This window comes from Girardinichthys multiradiatus, chromosome Y (assembly GCF_021462225.1).
Source record: "Girardinichthys multiradiatus isolate DD_20200921_A chromosome Y, DD_fGirMul_XY1, whole genome shotgun sequence".
Lineage (NCBI taxonomy): Eukaryota > Metazoa > Chordata > Actinopteri > Cyprinodontiformes > Goodeidae > Girardinichthys > Girardinichthys multiradiatus.
Genome location: NC_061818.1, coordinates 19,906,896 through 19,926,473, shown reverse-complemented (window position 1 = coordinate 19,926,473; position 19,578 = coordinate 19,906,896). Strand labels below are relative to the sequence as shown.

General features: G+C 43.0%; 3 protein-coding genes across 13 annotated transcripts in view; 1 reads left to right on the top strand and 2 right to left on the bottom strand.

Annotated features, from left to right (window-relative positions):
- Positions 1–9,632, bottom strand: part of LOC124864979 (MHC class II regulatory factor RFX1-like) — a 28,938-nt gene extending 19,306 nt beyond the window's left edge. For 9 of the 11 annotated variants that reach the window (XM_047359941.1, XM_047359943.1, XM_047359945.1 and 6 more), the window contains exon 1: positions 9,478–9,632. The gene's annotated coding sequence lies outside the window, so the exon portion shown is untranslated. Of the gene's footprint in view, positions 1–9,217; positions 9,349–9,477 lie in introns of those variants that run through there. The other 2 variants (XM_047359942.1, XM_047359948.1) reach the window with 1 other exon arrangement.
- LOC124864950 lies at positions 992–4,132 on the bottom strand. The gene is made up of 2 exons (XM_047359891.1): positions 3,706–4,132; positions 992–3,545 (listed from the first exon to the last, which is right to left on the bottom strand). Exons 1-2 carry the CDS (start codon positions 4,130–4,132, stop codon positions 1,102–1,104), a joined length of 2,871 nt encoding a protein of 956 aa, XP_047215847.1. The 3' UTR covers positions 992–1,101.
- Positions 9,633–12,935: 3,303 nt separating the features above from the next.
- LOC124864958 (relaxin-3-like) lies at positions 12,936–13,874 on the top strand. Its single transcript, XM_047359899.1, has 2 exons — positions 12,936–13,101; positions 13,475–13,874. The coding sequence occupies exons 1-2, from the start codon at positions 12,936–12,938 to the stop codon at positions 13,756–13,758; spliced, it is 450 nt and encodes a 149-aa protein (XP_047215855.1). The 3' UTR covers positions 13,759–13,874.
- The last annotated feature ends 5,704 nt before the right edge of the window (positions 13,875–19,578 follow it).

Sequence of the window (19,578 nt, the reverse complement as noted above, 5' to 3'; positions counted from 1 at the left end):
TATGGGATATTTCTGCTCCCGTATTGCCAGATAAGCTCACTCGAAGACCAACAGATTGCATCTTGCATTCATGGCAATGTGGAACCCACACCCAGAACCGTGTGAGCCAGTGTGGGCCTGGTGACATCCAGTTTATAGAACCTAGTGAAGGTGTGAGGGGTCGCCCAGTTGGCAGCCTCACATATTTCCTCCACAGGTATACCCTGGAACAGTGCCCAGGATGATGCCACACTACGAGAGGAATGAGCCCGCAGACCTGCAGGGGGTGCAAGGCCTCTGCTCTCATAAGCCATAATAATAGCCCCCACTACCCAATGCGAAAGACGTTGCTTTGTGAGAGGCTTTCCTTTATGTGATGAAGCCCATGACACAAACAGCTGCTCTGATTTACGAAAATCTGCTGGGTTTTTTTCACATATAACCGCAGAGCTCGTACTGGGCAGAGCATATGCAGTCGTTCATGCTCCTGAGAGGAGAATGGTGGTGGGTAGAAAGCCATTAATTCAAGGGCACGGCATGGCAGAGCCGTAGCAACCTTAGGTATAAAGGCAGGATTAGGTTTCAGTAAAACCCTTGACTCACCCAGAAACTGCATGCAGGACGGGTTAACTGAGAGCGCTTGAATGTCACTCACACACTTAGCAGAGACCAGAGCAATCAATAAGACCGTTTTAAAGGAAAGCACTTTGAGCTCAACCTGCTGCAACGGTTCGAACGATGCACGTGACAACGCATCGAGTACCATAGGTAAATCCCATGAAGGAGTGAGGCTCCTCGACACTGGACGGAGCCGTCGTGCACCTTTCATGAATTGACACACCAGGGGGTGCTGCCCCACTGTTTTGTCACCAAAGCCAATGTGACAGGCTGAAATAGCAGCCAGGTACACCTTCACAATGGAAAAAGCCAAGCCTTTATCCAACAGTGCCTTCAGAAAAGTTAAAATGTCCGACACAGGGCTTTGCATTACGCTCACCATAGGTTTTGCGCACCAACCCACGAATGCCTGCCATTTACCCTCATACACGTTACGCGTGGAAATGGCCCTTGCATTTTGAATTGTGTCAATAACGCTCTGGGGAAGCCCACTGGCAGCCAGATTTAACCCCTCACAGGCCAGGCCCATAGGGCCATGCGCTCTGGATGCGGATGAAATATTTCTCCGCGTGCCTGCGTCAGGAGATCTCTGCGGAGGGGAAGCCGCCATGGCTCGCCGTGTAGCATCTGAAAAATCTCCGCTAGCCAATGTTTCCCTGGCCAGCGGGGAGCTATCAGAATGAGTGAGTGTTTTCCCTCTCGCACCCTGGCGAGAGTAGGAATGATCAGTTCCAGTGGGGGAAAGGCGTACAGTAGGGCCGGCGGCCATTTGTGCGCTAGAGCATCCAGCCCAAGCGGAGCTTGTTGCTCTGTCAGTGAGAAAAACATCGGACACTGAGCATTTTCCCCTGATGCGAAGAGGTCGACTTCCGCTCGGCCGTACCTCTTCCATATTTGGGTCATCACCTCGCTGTGGAGTTTCCACTCTTTGTAGCGGGGATTGCCCCTTGACAGCAGATCCGCGCCTCTGTTCATTACCCCTGGCACGTGAGTCGCTCTTAGCGACAGCAAGTGTGAGCTGGTCCAGATTATCAGTCTGTATGCCAGCTCGTGTAAATGACGTGAGCGCAGACCCCCCTGTCTGTTGATGTAAGCAACCACTGTTGTGTTGTCCGTTCTGACCAAAACATGGTGCCCTTTGATAAAGGGCAGAAAGTGTCTCAGTGCCAGCATCACGGCCAGGAGTTCCAGACAATTTATGTGAGCTGTCTGTGTTTGTGGACTCCAAACGCCGTTTACCATCATCCCCTCGTGAGTGGCTCCCCAGCCTGTCAGCGAGGCATCTGTGGTAATTACCTTCCTCGTCGGGATGGTTCCCATGGTAACGCCGGTGTTGAGAAAACCGGGACGCTTCCACGGGCTCAGCGCGCGTGCACATATGAGAGAAACCAGGACGCTGCGGTGAGCATGGCGTGTGGGGCTCAAGCTGAGTGACGCCACCCACCTTTGAAACGGGCGCATGTGTAGACGGCCGAGTGTGATGACCGCCAGCGCAGACGCCATCAGACCCAGCAGTCTGAGGCATAACCTGAATTTCACCTGTGTGCCTCTGCGAAAGAGTGCCAGACAAGCCTGAAAGGCTTTTACTCGTTCCGCTGAGAGGCGCGCTCTGAACTCGACTGAATTCAGGGACAGGCCAATGAAGGTGATTGTTTGTACTGGGGTTAAAATGCTCTTTTCCCAGTTTATTGTGAATCCCAGGGCTGTCAGATGTAAAGTAAGCATCTCGGCATGCGTCCTGAGCTCCTCTAAAGACTGAGCTGCAATCAGCCAATCGTCTATATACGTCGCCAGACGCATCCCCCTTTCCCTCAGAGGCGCGATGGCTGCCTCGGTGCATTTCACGAACACACGTGGGCTCAGTGAGAGGCCAAAAGGAAGTACCAGGTACTCGTATATCTCTCCCTGAAACGCAAATCTGAGGTATTTTCTGTGAGGGGGGTATATAGGGATATGGAAATATGCGTCTTTCAAGTCTATGGAGACAAACCAGTCTCCTTGATGCGCAAACTTTATCAGAGCTGCGTGTGTTAGCATCCTGAACGAATACCGTCTCAGATATGTGTTCAGAGCCCACAGATCCAATATCGGTCGCAGACCCCCGCCCCTTTTCGGCACGAGAAAGTATCTGGAGTAAAACCCGTCTCTGCTTTTCTCCTGCGGTACCAGCCGGACAGCTCTTTTGTGCTGCAGGGAAATTATTTCCTCCTGCAGGACGCGAGCGGACTCTCCCCGGGCGTATGACTGTACTATGCCCTTGAAACGGGGTGGGGCTGTCACAAATTGGAGCCTGTATCCCTTGGATACAGTCTTTATCACCCAATCTGACGCTCCACACGCTCGCCACAGCTGAGTGTTGTTTGCCAGTGGACCTAAAGGTGCTTCCGTGTAAACACTGCGCAACACCGGCTGAGGGATCTGCTGTTCCGCTACAACTGCCAGCTGCGCTCGTCCCAGGTCTGCTTCTTCCACAGAAAAAACAGCCTGCTGTGTTAGAGGTAGGGTGAGAGCTCCCCCTTGTGGCCTCATGTGCAGCTGTGGCAAGGGTGGAGCGGGAGCTCCAGCCTGCCGCTGTGCCAAAGCTGGAGCGAGAGCTCCCCCTTGTGGCCTCATGTGCAGCTGCACGTCCTGTCCTTGTGTTATTTTTAACATATTTTTCATGTTTTTTTGTTGTGGCTGCGCCCTCGGCTCCAGGCCTGGATGCGTGCCAGAAAACAACTTTATTGAACATGTTGTGAAGGGGGAAGGTCGTGTTTTTAGACACTGGCATGTGTTTGTGCACTGGTGTGTGCTTTCTGGCCACAGCTGCGGCTCCACTGAGCTCTCGGTGGCTTTGATCCTCCTCCGCTTCGGTCGGCTCTGAACGATGAGCTCCAACGTCGGCTCTGCAGGCCGTTTGAGTTGCCTTGAACGTGGCGTTCTGAACTCGAACTGGGACAGGACGTGTCCTGGTAGGGGGGGTGCAGGTGTCTGGCAGATCCTGCTCTCCCACCCCGAAGACGGCTCCCTAAGTAGTGCGCCTCTTTTTCTTTGCGCTCACAGTAGCGGAAGGGGTCGCTTGGTTCCCCGGCGTCGTCGGGGGAGCGAATGGCTTCCTTCCCCAAGCACCTTTGAGCTCGGTTTGTTTCCCACGGTCCGCTGACTGCGGCTGAGGCTGGCGTTTGGGGATGCGGTAGGCTGGTCGAGCTGCCGCTTGAGCGAACGGCACACGGGGTGCTGGAGGGGGAGGAGGCTGCGCTTTCCTGGGCAGACACAGCTTTAGCGCTTCACCTTCCCTCTTCTTTTCCTCACAGCGTTTTTGCATGGCTGCCACAGTGGGTCCGAATAAGCTCTTTGGGTCCACGGGGGTGTCGAGGAGCTGGTTCTTTTCCCTCTGAGACAGGCTAGACAGGTTCAGCCATCTAGCTCTCTCCTGAGTGACCATCAGGGCCATGGCTCTCCCGGATGCTTGGACAGCGCTTCTGTGGAGACGCAGGCATAGGTCTGTCACCACGCACAACTCGTCCCACAAATCGGCCATTGGTGTGCCAGTCATCTGCTCCTGTAATTCCGCTTGGTAAGCGAGGAGAAGAGATTAAGCGTTTAAGGCTTTAACAGATGCAGCCACCGCCTTGTAGCTTTTCTCATTCAGAGTGGACTGAAAAGAGTCAGCTTTGAAGGGAAGGGTGGGTCCTGCCGCTGTCATGGCTGACTTTTGCGATGGGTGCAGGTGAGATGCCAGCAGAGGTTCTACGGGAGGCAGATGTGAAAACCCGCCGGCCTCCATGCCCGTCCAGTCCAGCGCCGACCCTCCCAGGGCGGGGTTCTTGGCGGTGAGAGGATTGCTCCAGGACCGGGTCGCTTCCTCGAGGCACTCGGGAAAGACCGGCAACAGTTGTCTGCCGGAAGATTTGGCTCTCGGAAGCCGCTTCCCCTCATATCGAGATGTGGTAGTTTCGGTGAGGGTTTCCGGCCACTCGATGCCCAGCTTCTTTGCTGCCCTTCTGCAGACATCATGCAGGTCCGTTGCAGTTGGGTTTGGGGAACCGCAGCGGCTGGTGTCATCCGTCACCGAGGGCTTTGCAACCGACTGGATGGCATAAGGCCCGCAGTCCAGCTCGTCGTCGTCAGACCCGAGACTGATGGACTCCATTTCAGATTCGTACTCGGCATTAGCAAGAGTGCTGAAAACTGGAAGTGCAGCCTCGTCTTCCTCTGGGTCAGTCAGTGGCGCGACAGCGTCGAGCTGATCACCCCAACTGGCTCCAGCCAAAGTGGGCTCTCTCTCATCAGTACCAGGAAGCTCCGGTGGCGGGGGATTGGCTACCCCCATCATAGGATCAACCTCCGACAGGCTAGCTTGCGTGCTAGCCTGCGCCGACGAGACTTAAGGGAGAGCCGTGCACAGTGCTCGCAGCTCGCCGGTGACGCCAACGCGTCCTGGGCATGTTGCAGCCCCAGACACGAAGCGCAGACAGAGTGGGTATCTGCCCCAGCTATGAGATTGCCACATGTGCAGGTTCTAGATGGTGGCTTGACTCTGTTCATGGTGAGAACGAGTGCAAGTTACACAACTTCTTAAGCTCCGTTAAGGTTGCAGCTAGTTTGGTGACCAGTTGCAGCGCTGCTGTTTGGCGACAGACCAGCGTTGAAAGGGACTCAGAACAGTTGAGCACAGTTATTGAGAAGTGCTCGGCGACCGAGGTGTTAGCTCGCTCTCTGAACAGTTAAGCTAGCTCAAGTTACTGTAATGACCGTCTGAGAGGTGCTTCTGGGAGCGAGAAGAGGTGTTAGACTGAAGATCACCTACGTGACGTCGACTTTAATACTGGGAGGAAGTCCTCCCATGGGAGCGGACGTCACTTCCGCCTGCCAGTCAAGACTGGCGTAATGTAATAGAGCTTCTGGGGGACAGGCGCTGGAGGCGTGTCCCATAGTGAGATACCGAAACGAATGTTGAAAGAGAACCAGTAATGATGTGTACTTGGAGCAACCAGTTGTGGCCAAGTTTCAAAGTGTTGACTTCAAGTGCAGTTGAAAAATTTGGGGCTAACTGACCGTCTTCATTGCTCCACATACTTTGTGCAATTGATCAGTGCCAAGGACAGAATAACAGAACCAGTCAGAACGTACGAGGAATTTGCTTTGGTGGTAAGGTGCTACACATAAACAAACATATAGTTGACATAAATAAATTTGTAATTAAGAAAAAGTTTGCAACTTTTTGTAGAGAAAGAGCACCATAAGCAATATTAAAAATATACAGTAACAACAATATAAAATTAAATTAAATAGTATTTACATGGTGAGATATTTGTATTATTTGCAAGGGAAAACTGTCAGTGGGGGACCAGGGCCTTGTTAATGAGGCTGGCTGTTTCAACTTTGAGCCTATATTTCTAATATTGATCCTGTTTGAAAAGAGACCACCTACAATAAATCCGAACTAGTAAACCTTATTCCTGTTGTACGTCATGAATTTTCTCCACACTGGAAAAAGTACAATCCAAATAAATCCCTAACAGCCCAAAATTAACCAGACATTTATGCTCAAGTTTGATAGATGTAAATTTCTGCCTGGAGCTGTTTGTCTGTGAAAAGAGATTTAAAAATAAATCATTCATTCATGAGTACATACAATCAGCACATATTGACAGAAACAAAACTTAGAAAATGATCCTGATTACATTTTTAACTGCTGGAGATAGGCACCAGCTTCCCCGCGACCCACTATGGAATAAGCGGTAGAAAATGACTGACTGACTGACATTTTTAACATCAGTCAGTCATTTTCTACCGCTTATTCCATAGTGGGTCGCGGGGGAGCTGGTGCCTATCTCCAGCAGTCTATGGGCGAGAGGCAGGGTACACCCTGGACAGGTCGCCAGTCCATCGCAGGGCAACACACAAACAACCATGCACACACTCATTCATACACCTAAGGGTAATTTAGAATGACCAATTAACCTAACAGGCATGTCTTTGGACTGTGGGAGGAAGCCGGCGTACCCGGTGAGAACCCACGCATGCACGGGGAGAACATGCAAACTCCCACATTTTTAACATATGTGAACAAAAACATCAACATGTTAGGAACAATCAAGATCAAGAAGATATTTCACCAAGGTGTTGTGTAATATGTTGTTTTGGCTCAATACAAGTCCTTCTCAAAACATTAGCATATTGTGATAAAGTTCATTATTTTCTATAATGTAATGATGAAAATTTAACATTCATATATTTTAGATTCATTGCACACTAACTGAAATATTTCAGGTCTTTTATTGTCTTAATACGGATGATTTTGGCATACAGCTCATGAAAACCCAAAATTCCTATCTCACAAAATTAGCATATTTCATCCGACCAATAAAAGAAAAGTGTTTTTAATACAAAAAACGTCAACCTTCAAATAATCATGTACAGTTATACACTCAATACTTGGTCGGGAATCCTTTTGCAGAAATGACTGCTTCAATGCGGCGTGGCATGGAGGCAATCAGCCTGTGGCACTGCTGAGGTCTTATGGAGGCCCAGGATGCTTCGATAGCGGCCTTTAGCTCATCCAGAGTGTTGGGTCTTGAGTCTCTCAACGTTCTCTTCACAATATCCCACAGATTCTCTATGGGGTTCAGGTCAGGAGAGTTGGCAGGCCAATTGAGCACAGTGATACCATGGTCAGTAAACCATTTACCAGTGGTTTTGGCACTGTGAGCAGATGCCAGGTCGTGCTGAAAAACGAAATCTTCATCTCCATAAAGCTTTTCAGCAGATGGAAGCATGAAGTGCTCCAAAATCTCCTGATAGCTAGCTGCATTGACCCTGCCCTTGATAAAACACAGTGGACCAACACCAGCAGCTGACACGGCACCCCAGACCATCACTGACTGTGGGTACTTGACACTGGACTTCTGGCATTTTGGCATTTCCTTCTCCCCAGTCTTCCTCCAGACTCTGGCACCTTGATTTCCGAATGACATGCAGAATTTGCTTTCATCCGAAAAAAGTACTTTGGACCACTGAGCAACAGTCCAGTGCTGCTTCTCTGTAGCCCAGGTCTGGGGAATGCAGCACCTGTAGCCCATTTCCTGCACACGCCTGTGCACGGTGGCTCTGGATGTTTCTACTCCAGACTCAGTCCACTGCTTCCGCAGGTCCCCCAAGGTCTGGAATCGGCCCTTCTCCACAATCTTCCTCAGGGTCCGGTTACCTCTTCTCGTTGTGCAGCGTTTTCTGCCACACTTTTTCCTTCCCACAGACTTCCCACTGAGGTGCCTTGATACAGCACTCTGGGAACAGCCTATTTGTTCAGAAATTTCTTTCTGTGTCTTACCCTCTTGCTTGAGGGTGTCAATAGTGGCCTTCTGGACAGCAGTCAGGTTGGCAGTCTTACCCATGATTGGGGTTTTGAGTGATGAACCAGGCTGGGAGTTTTAAAGGCCTCAGGAATCTTTTGCAGGTGTTTAGAGTTAACTCGTTGATTCAGATGATTAGGTTCATAGCTCGTTTAGAGACCCTTTTAATAATATGCTAATTTTGTGAGATAGGAATTTTGGGTTTTCATGAGCTGTATGCCAAAATCATCTGTATTAAGACAATAAAAGACCTGAAATATTTCAGTTAGTGTGCAATGAATCTAAAATATATGAATATTAAAATTTCATCATGACATTATGGAAAATAATGAACTTTATCACAATATGCTAATTTTTTGAGAAGGACCTGTACTCTAAGAGCCTTCAAAAGGCCTTTGATGAAGACAGCAGAAACATTCACACGGATAGCCCGCATGCTGCAGCACACACACATTAAAATTGTTGCTTTTGTTAGAGAGAGAAAAAAGTCCCACCTGCTAAAGAATATAAATAATGCATTTATAACAGTTGTTGTTACTGGAATTTGACATGAGAAATATTACAGTTTTACACAGTATTTATAACTAGGGGTTATATGCATATTTGGTGAGTGACTGTACATTTTAAACAATATTTGCTATTTAATGTAATAAATCAAAGCTACCATGATGTCAGTAGTCAGTAGCCACAGAAGTCAGTGGTGACCACAATAATGTACGTTTTTGGCTTGCTGGAGAACATGGAAGGGGGTGTTATTACACCATAATAAACACACATCTTGAAGTTAAAGGTTCAGAACCGAGACGCAACCCTGTTCGACCTTTGCACGGTCATTAACTGTTAATACAGAGGATACTCCGCACTCAGACCAGCCAAACACCTGCGTATCACCCTCCATCGCCACGCCCCTTCCACGTTAAATGTCTGCCACCTGCCACAGCTGTCTCAAATTTCACATATATTTCCGTCTTGCCCCTGCCAAGCCTAGACACCAGCCCAAACCGTATTCAGCCGTTAGACTTATATACCAGTCTCATTTTATATCTCCATTGAAAAGTACACGTTATAAAACATGAGTGGCGAGTGAGCTGATCGGAGCAACATGACGATTTAACACACCACCTTATGCACATCATATGCCGAAATAAACACGGACATCATTCATTTCTGGTCATTTTATACGAAAGCTCCACGCAGTAAGGAGCACAAGCTTGTCGTGACAGCTTTCTAGCAATGTAACACGAGCAGCACGCTAACTGGTCCCTACAACAACCGCCATTTTGTACCTTTTGCATTTGACATCGCCATAACAACGGCCTGCTTGACTATGCATTTGTGGCGGCGCCGTCATGGCAGGCAAGACTCCGTGTCGTTGGAAAGAGATGTATACACTAACCGTCGCAGTTAACTCGTTATCCGACCAACGGCTATCTTTAGGCTTACCTCGCTAAGAAGTTGTCTCCCGTTATGGCTACTGTAACAACAAGGAACAAGCAAAACGCACAGTTCAGGTTGAACCACTAGAGAGGAAAATGTTTCGATTTACCTAGCACTTGACCTCTGGTTCCACGTGTGTTACTCCCAAATTAAAATATCTTCTTTTATTTTTTATGGTGGATTCAGTTGTTGTTGTTGATTCTCGTTGCTGGGTTCTTGTCGCCAGGGCTACCGTGGCTATGGCGCTTCGTCCTCACCAGGGCAACTGTTGCTACCCACCGGCTGCCTTTCCTCTCCCTTCCTTACTCTGATTGGCTGACGCCAACCAAATTTAGTTAAAGTCATAGTGACGGTTAAAAAAACCTACTACAAAGCACTACACGCCCATTTGAGTATTATCACAGTATATACACAGCATATACACGTTTGAATAAAATGGCTAAATTACTGTATATATGTAAGTTAATTAAAAGTGACAGTCCTACAGAATCATTACACAGTGATATTTTTAAAGCATTTATTTCTGCTAGTTTCAATAATTATGGCTTACTTTTGATGAAAAGCTCATTTTTAGTTTCTTGTGAACCTCAAATTTCAGAGTAATAAAATAAAGCATTTTTAATTCTGAAATGTTATGTTATGGCCATGTTATAGCCTACACAATAATGGTGATGACTGCTGACTTTACAGTTGTCCAGCAGAGAGTCATTGGCAGCCACAAAAGGTCATTGCGAAGGAAGCCAACGGTTCACAGCGTTGTGTCCAAGAATTTAAATGGAAAGTAGAGTGGAAGGGGTGGCAGAAAAAGATGCATAAGTAACAGGAATAACCACAACCTAGAGAATTTAGTTCACTTCAGTTCAATTAAAAAATATTTTATTAATTCCAAAGAGAAGTTGAATGTTGTTGTAACTCATATTATGCAGGTTTCTTCAAAGAGGTGTTTTAGACACTGATGGATCTCTTACAGTGGATCTGAAGAAGTTTCTGACTGAAGATTCTGTTGATGACAGTCTGATGAAGAGGATGCCCAGGGTTGTCCGTAATGTTCCTCATTTTATGAAGAATCCTTCACATGAAGATTGTAAAGCGAAACCCAAAGTTTGGGGGAGATGCAAAGAACATGGACTGAAGCTGAAGTCAGTGCTCCTGTCCATGCCAACAGTACCGATACCTGAATTCATGGCCAATCGCTGTGCTTGATTGGCTTGGTCTCCTGGCCAAAACCACACAGAGAATCTATGGGACATTGTCAGTAGGAAGATGAGACACAAGACCCAACATTTGAGACAACCTGAGGTTGCTATTAAAGAAATCTGTGCTTTCTTAACACCTCAGAGCCACAGACCAATCAACTTCATGAGAGGCTTCACTGATGCAGTAATTCATGCAAAAAGGGTTCCAAACAAGTACTGAGTGGATATACTAGATGGTTCATGGATAAAATGGGATGACATTTCTGCATTAAAAAACACAGAAAAAATTGTCTGGCTTCACGGTAGAGCAGTTGGAAGCACTGTTGCCTTGCAGCAAGAAGGTCCTGGGATCGACTCCTGGCCGGGGGTCTTACTGCATGGATTTTGCATGTTCTCCCGGTGCATGCGTGGGTTCTCTTCGGGTACTCTGGCTTCCTCCCACAGTCCAAAACCTAACGGTTAATTGGTCTCTCTAAATTGCCCTTAAGTATGAATGGGTGTAGGCATAGTTGTTTGTCCTGTGTGTCAAAGATGCCCTGCAATGGATTTGCGACCTGTCCAGGGCGTACCCTGCCTTTCGCTCATAGACTGCCGGAGATATGCACCAGCTCCCCTGCAACCCTGCACGGAAGAAGCTGGTATAGAAAAACAGTCTAAAGAAATTATCTAATTTTCTGAGAAACAGAATTTTTTGTTTTTATTAGCTGTGAACTGTAATCATCATAATTACCTGAAATAAACGTTTAAAAATATTTTATTCCCAGTATAGAAGTTTCACTTTTGAAATAAATCAACTTTTATATGATACCCTGAATCTTGATAAATACACTTGTTGCCCTAGTTTCAGCTGTCCTGTTGACAACTAGGAGTGATTTGACAACTCCCTGAAATTATGTATCATATCAATTATGAATCATTTATCTTTGCACATTATAGATATTTGTCATTCAGTGGTTATGTTTAGCATAAACAGGTTTAACTTATCTAACACTGGATAGTTGCATTAGTCTAGTTGTTTTTCAGTTCTTCACTTCCTGTATTCCGTCACTGTGTTCCAAATATTTTGTGAACACACTCTTACTTTAGCAACTAAATGAATCTAACTTTACTACCAGCACTGCAAAATTAATTTATTTGTGTAACATTTTATATTTTAAGATCATATAATTTTTTATTTACAATTATATACACCCAAGATAGAATAACTAATTTGTAAGCTTGTTCAAAATACCCATATCTCTTGATTTAACTATGGTTTGCATTTTAATAGTCCTGCAATGACCTCCATGGGGACACATTAATGAGTGTCAGGGTGGATGCCCTGCCAAAATGGCTTTAGCTTGCTTTTATTCCTCCATTAATTACAGATTCACCATTTCTATTGTTCTTTCCTAAACGGGTGACCTTTGACTGTGCAGGAACAGAGGAAAAATGTACTTTATAGTTTTCTGACTCAGGGTAAGACTTCAATGTTATCTGCTTTTGAAAATGTCACTGGTCCTTGCTGTTCACCTTTTGGCAAAGGGCTAACAGAAAAGTTAAATTTCAATTTGAAAAAAAATATCCAAAAATTATATGGGGTGTATAAAAAATCTGAAAATGCCAAATTAGTATAATATCACATATTATCATGATGATTAAAGGCAACAGATGTTCATCTTGGGGGTTGGGGGGTTATCAACCTCTGATATTAATTTGCAGGACAGTCTGGTATGGATAGTGATTCATTATTTCCTATAGGAGAGGAGAAGACCACCACTATAGATGTCATGATTATTATCATATAAAACTCCTGATAAACTCAAATGTGATCAGTTTTGGTGTGTGCCACAAAAAGGTCTGGCCATTACTTTAAAAGCTTTCTAAAGGCATCCCTGCTCTGAAATGTGGTATTTCTGTGTTCTCTTTTTGAATGCATACTCAAATATATGCCAAAAAGATTTGAAATGATTGCATATTAATATACCATCTGGTTAGTTAGTCATTGGGTGTATTGATAATTACATTGACTTGCAATTTAGTCAAATCTGATGAAGCATTACATTTAGGGACAGTGAAGGTGATGAATATACATCACAAGCTGAAACACAATTGGATCACAAAGGCCTCTAACACATTTGTTGATTATACCACCTTTGGTCTGTCTTTTGTTTCCATAATGGTCTTCCTCTATATTACTCTTCCAGATCTCTTCCTCTCTTGGAGAAGGCCTGCATGCGTAATGTGACGCCCTCTCCAAAACATGGCGACAAACTCCTTTATAAACCACACCTGGATCACCTGCAGAGGCACAGCTCAAGCAAACCAAGACACAGACAGCAAAAAAAAAAACTGATTTTTTTTCTATCTCGCTTTACTTGTTTGAGATACAATGTGGAAAGCATTGGTAATTGCTGTGTGTCTGCTTGTGGCTAGGGTTGGGGCTCAGCCTATGGAGGATCCAACGTATAGGGTGAAGCTCTGTGGCCGAGAGTTTATTCGAGCAGTCATCTTCACTTGCGGAGGTTCACGTTGGAAACGGTTGCTTAGAAGTCAAGGTAGGACTGCAGAAGCTGGTTAATCTTCACTTTCCCTGTTATCATGATGTCAGGATCTTCTTTCATAATTTCTATGTAACTTTATCTCATAGATGGTTTGAACTACAATTTTTGTAATCTATTTGCATGATTTCCAGACCATTGCCGAGATAAATCAATATCCATGATAAACTTCCTATTTAAATTGTTCGAGAAAGAATTTCAAGAATTTTATTTGCAGAAGAACAGCGTCGGGAATACAAGTTGTCAGATGTATTATACCAAATTATGTCCCAGCAACAGGTGCATTTGACAGTCCGGGAACCCTGTGATCTCTGGAGCTTCTTTTATGACAGTAAACATAATGAGTAAGCTATATTGTTCTCTCCACCAGATGTTTCAGAAGACCCATTCACTTCCCATCAGGATAAGTCTTCTGAGGGCTTGGCCTCCAACTTTGCAATTGAAAGCCTCCTTCAAAGAAGTCAAGACCTTAGCTTTACACCCAAAAACAACCCTGAAGGAGCGTTCAGCAGGTCCACCCGGTCGTTCATCACCGATGAAATTCTGGAAGCTCTGCGGAAAGCCGACCGCAAAGGCCGGGACGTCGTGGTGGGTCTGTCCAATGCCTGCTGCAAGTGGGGCTGCAGCAAAAGCGAGATCAGCTCCCTTTGCTGAGGGTTGATGAATGCCATGTGAATGCATGTGGTGGCAAATGTTGTTTTTACACCATCCCACAAATATGCATGCATACACACAGAAATATGTTCATTTAATTTAACGTGTTTGTCAAGAAGTTGAATCTGTTTGGTGTGTTTTATATTTTAATAATAAGCAAATAAAATGTCTTCTGTTTAATGATAAATCACAGGAAAACATGTATTTTCTTATCATTCCTGGCTAAATTATTGTTGCTGCAACTTTTGAGAACTTTATGTTGTTTTGTTAAACCTCATAAACAGTCTGAAATAAGGTTTTACTTAACTTGTACTAATTATTTTGCATACATTTCATTAAACAGAATCTGATGTATGAATCTCAGATCCACAACAACATTGTGTCATGAAACTATAAAATGCCTTACTCAAAAACATGTTGACGTGTCTTTTTTCACAGTTACTAAAAACAGGAAACACATTTCTCTCCTCCGCTTTCTTAACAAAACACAAGAGAAAGCTGTACATTGTGGAGGAAATGATTAATCTTACACACTGATAGTTCATAGCAAATGTAGGTTATTTCTAATATGCAGCTTGAGTTAAAGTAAAGAATTATGGTGAACAATTTATTCTATAATGAGCATATACAAGGCTTTTATCTATAGTACTTTTATTGTAAAACCAGTGTTATTTAGTTCAAATTTTTTAATGAACATTTTACCTGCTAATAGCACATCTAGATATGCTGAAACTAGTTTTTCCATTCAGACATGCAAAATAAAACAACAGACTTAATAAGCTTAATAAGGCGAAAAAAGAAAGTAACAAAAAGTGGAATAAACATTTAGTATTGTAATTAGCATAGGTTATAATGTTCCCATATTTTCCATAGTATTTAGAGAGCTAGGGAAACCTTTACATCCTCTCATAATGGTGATGAGTGCTACATTAATCTGGAACTTTCATTGTTTAATTTGAACTGTTCTTTCAGGGTGGACTGATAATACATCATACAGTTTCAACGATTTTCAAAATGAAGACTTTTCTGCACAAGTTTCAAAATTCACTGTGAACTTTCCCAACTCTGGCATCAAAATTATACAAACAAGCTCAAATATATTCACAAACCCCATTCTATGTGGTCACATGTCTCCTAACAGGTTGCAGAGAAATTACATGCTTTTCTAGGGATCTACAAGGTCCTGGCCTAATTCCAGGTGGAAATTTGACCATTTGGTTAGATTCCCATTACAGATACCGCTTTAAACATAATCCACAAATTCCCTGCAGAGTTGAAGTCGAGGTTATTGCAGAAGCTTAATGTTATCCTTCTTCTTCCATTTCAAAACCAGTTTTAATGTGTGTTTGGGATCTATATATTTTGGAAACTCATAAATGTGTCCAGAGTTTAACTGTCTTGTCCTTGATTTCAGATGAAGTTAATACAATTTGAGGTAGTCCTCAATCTTCAGATTGAGGTAGTCCTCAACCTACATTGTTTAATCCACAATGTACCAATATCAGCAGAATGATCTCCCAGCATGATTCTCCCACCACCGTGCTTAACCGCTGGTTCTGTGTTCTTGGCTTTAAAAGCATCACTTTGACCCCTTCAGGCACTATTCACGGTGGTTTGTCTCATCTAACCATAAACCTTACTACAGAAAAAGTTGGTTGTTCATGTAGGCAACTGCAAATTTAATTTGAGCTTAAAGGTGCTCGTTTTGTAGCAAGGGCTTCCTTCTTCATGGTACCATTTTAGTGTATGTTTATGTTCAACTCATTTCACTGTGGACTGGTGTTTCAGTATATTCCACTTTACGACAGGGTTAATGGTTCCTGGGTTGAGCTGGGACTAAATTTGGTATTCCAAGAGGACAGAAAAACTGGTTTGGAATCAGGGGCGAAAATCCCATTTTATTTTTGGGGGGGACACTAAACAGAAAATATTCAGAGTAATTCTTGGGGCGGACATGGAAAAAAAAGTTAATTCTCCCTCTCTTTCCTGCTCCTTGGCAATTTTTCAGCATGTTAAAATTATGTTATTGAAAGTAATATTTGTAGTTATAGCATTGCTCTTTATTAGTCCATATTTTACCCTTATACAGGTTTTTCTATGTTCAACCTGCAATGTCAACAATGGTATTACGTGGAAGGTAGCAATGGTCCATCTTTATGATTACATCTGACATAATTTATTTGCATCCTGTTCTAATTTACACTTTAAGTAGTTTTAGAAGAAATAAAACAAGATAAAAAATAAACCAAATCTCAACAAACTGACCTGAGACTCAACGCCTCTTTCTGATTGCCCCTGGCTCTCTGTGCACTGCTGACTTGACATAGCCTAATGAAGCCATTATAAAACATATTCATAAGCATTTAATTACTTTCTTATAGACATCTTTATCAAAACGCCTTCATATCACTGTTGTTTTTGTACTTATTTGGCATTTTGGAGAACTAAAACATTTCTGTAATTTTTCCTTTTCTCTGCCATTTCAGCTGACCTGGTTGACTGACATTTGGACACACTCACCCAAATACAACACACACGGGAGATATTTTCATTAACACACACCCACTACAAAACAAAACTTATTGCATAATAAATAAAAATATTTTTATTTTTTAAATATTTCTTTATATTTTTTGTCGATCAAAACTTAAAATGTCAGTAAAATATGAATTAGGTTTATATCTCACAATAACATCCTGACAGAAGTTTTTACAAATCTGTCCTCTTCAGTCCTAAGTGATCTCTTTTCCCTCCTCACTCTCTTCTCACCTGTCCCATCAGTGCTGCTACCTACTAGCAAGCTGATAGGAGAGGCTTGTTTTGGAGAAAGCGGGAGAAATATCACTTTTTATGTTATAATCTTGCACTCATTGAACAAATGATATGATAAATGACATACTGACACATTGATGCAGTTTCCTCATTAAGTGTGTCTGATCCGCTCTGAAAACGGAGCTGCCGAGAGCACTAGCCGGTAGCCCCTCCCTTTGGAAACAGCGTGTGCATGTGGACCAAAACACTTTGTGGGATAGGGGTGTCATGATCTTTTAATAATTAGAAAACTTTTTTTTACGTATTATCTAACTTGGATCACTTTAGCTGTGCGTTTATTAATAATTACTATATTATTATTAAAAAATGCTTTTGCATTTACAATTATTATCCGTCGTTATATCCTTCCCCCCCAGGATTTCCGCCTATGTTTGGAATGAATAAAGCAGGCTAATGTTGTCACTTATCTTATTGTCCACCTCCCCAACTTTTAAAAAAAATTGATGGACCGTGTATAAATCATCTTTATTCCACAAACACAAATAACTGAAATGAACTCTAATATTTCTGACTCCATATCCATAATTGAGGATATCCAAATATTAACAGCTGAACATGTATGCATAGTTGTAATCCTGTGTGGCTTAAGGGAAATTTACGACAAATTACATTTTTTTCCAGATATCCTGTTTAAAAAAGTAATTTCTTGTAAACCTCAAACTGGTAGTCTACAATATACAGGGGTTGGACAATGAAACTGATTTTAACCAAGTACACCTGACAGAAAATTTCATTATAGTAGATCATTATCAGACGATGCTGTAACAACTTTTAAAGAATCTGTTCCACTTTTAATTTCCTCATTATCACTGAAAAGCACAGTGGAGGGCAATAATTTTGTTTCTTCCCCTTCACAAATTGATTCTCTTGTTCATAGTGTTACTTCCTCATTGCGTGATGCATTAGACAATGCAGCCCCGTTGAAAAAGAAGGTAATTATTTATAGGAGGCTAGCTCCTTGGTTTTAAATTAAGATCTGCGTACTTTAAAGCACAATGTTAGAAAATTGGAGAGAAAATGGTGCTCTACACACCTAGAGGATTCTTACTTAAACTGGAAAAAAAATAGCCTACTGTTGTATAAAAAGACATTTCGCCAGAACAGCTTATTTCTCATCATTAATAGAAGAGAACAAGAATAATCCTAGGTTTCTCTTTAGTACAGTTGCTAAACTTACACAGAGTCATAGCTCTGTTGAGCCATCCATTCCCTTAGCTCTTAGCAGTCATGACTTTATGGGATTCTTCTTAAATAAAATTGATTCTATTAAAAATAAAACATACTCCCGAAGATGATTATTTCATCCTCAGCAAGTGAGACAACATTGGACGTAATTGTAGAACCTGATCTGTGTTTGGACTGTTTTGATCCTGTGGAGCTTCCTGAGTTATCAGAAATATTAGCTTCATCTAAACCTTTAACTTGTATGTTAGACCCAATCCCAACCAAATTATTTAGGGAAGTGTTCCCTCTGATTACCAGCCCCATTTTAGATATGATTAATTTACCCTTAGTAAATGGATATGTACCACAGGCTTTTAAGGTAGCTGTAATTAAACCTTTACTTAAGAAACCTTCGCTTGATCGAGATGACTTAATAAATTACAGACCTATATCCAATCTTCCATTCTTATCTAAAATTCTTGGGAAAATAGTTGCTAATCAAATGTGTGAGCATTTACACAGCAATGACCTGTTTGAAGAGTTTCAGTCAGGTTTCAGAGCTCATCATAGCACTGAACAGCTCTGCTGAAAGTCACTAATGATATTCTTATGGCCTCAGATAATGGACTTGTGTCTGTACTGGTTCTGTTAGATCTCAGTGCTGCATTTGATACAGTCGATCACAATATTCTCTTAGAAAGGCTGGAATATGCTGTAGGGATCAGGGGAAAAGCGCTAGGCTGGTTTAAATCTTATCTGTGTGACAGATTCCAGTTTGTTCATGTAAATGATAAATCATCTTTAAACTCCAGGGTTAATTGTGGAGTACCACAGGGTTCAGTACTTGGGCCAATTCTCTTTACTATATATATGTTTCCGATAGGTCAAATTATCAGGCAGCATAGGATAGATTTTCACTGTTACGCTGATGATACTCAGCTTTGCTTATCCATAAATCCTGATGAGCCCAACCAGTTAGATAGACTACAAACATGTCTTGAAGATATAAAAACTTGGATGACTTTAAATTTTTTGCTTCTAAATTCAGACAAGACAGAAGTTGTCGTCTTTGGACCGGAGTCTTTAAAAAAGAAACTGCTTAGTCAATCACTTAACCTGGATCGCATTAAATTGACCACCAGTAATAAAGTAAAAAACCTTGGTGTTATTTTTGACCAGGACATGTCATTTAAACCCCATATTAAACAGGTTTCTAGGATTTCCTTCTTTCACCTCCGGAACATTGCCAAAATTAGAAATATCCTATCCAGGAGTGACGCTGAAAAACTAGTCCATGCATTTGTTACTTCAAGGCTGGACTATTGTAATTCTTTACTATCAGGATGTCCACAAAATGCAGTTAAAAGCCTTCAGCTGATTCAAAATGCTGCAGCAAGAGTTCTGATAAAAATTAAAAAGAGAGATCATATTTCTCCTATTTTAGCTTCCCTTCATTGGCTCCCTGTTAAATCCAGACTAGAATTTAAAATTCTCCTCCTCACATATAAAGCCCTTAATGATCTAGCTCCATCATACATCAGAGATCTGATTGGTCCATATGTTCCTAACAGAGCACTTCGTTCTCAGACTGCAGGTTTACTGGTGGTTCCTAGAGTCTCTAGAAGTAGAATGGGAGGCAGACCTTCAGTTATCAGGCTCCTCTCCTGTGGAACCAGCTCCCAGTTTTAGTTCGTGAGGCAGACACCCAGGCTACTTTTAAGGCTAGGCTTAAAACTTTCCTTTTTGATAAAGCTTATAGTTAGAGTGGCTTAGTTTATCAGGGAGGGAGCCTTCCTCCCTCTCTGTTGGTTGGAGTAAGGGGGA

Excerpts from the sequence above, each read along its gene's own strand:
- LOC124864958 (XM_047359899.1), top strand. The coding sequence starts at position 12,936 with ATGTGGAAAGCATTGGTAATTGCTGTGTGTCTGCTTGTGGCTAGGGTT. Across the intron at positions 13,102-13,474 it reads ACGGTTGCTTAGAAGTCAAG|ATGTTTCAGAAGACCCATTC; the intron begins GTAGGACTGCAG and ends TCTCTCCACCAG.
- LOC124864950 (XM_047359891.1), bottom strand. The coding sequence starts at position 4,132 with ATGACTGGCACACCAATGGCCGATTTGTGGGACGAGTTGTGCGTGGTG. Across the intron at positions 3,546-3,705 it reads GAAACAAACCGAGCTCAAAG|GACACGTCCTGTCCCAGTTC; the intron begins GTGCTTGGGGAA and ends CCCCCCTACCAG.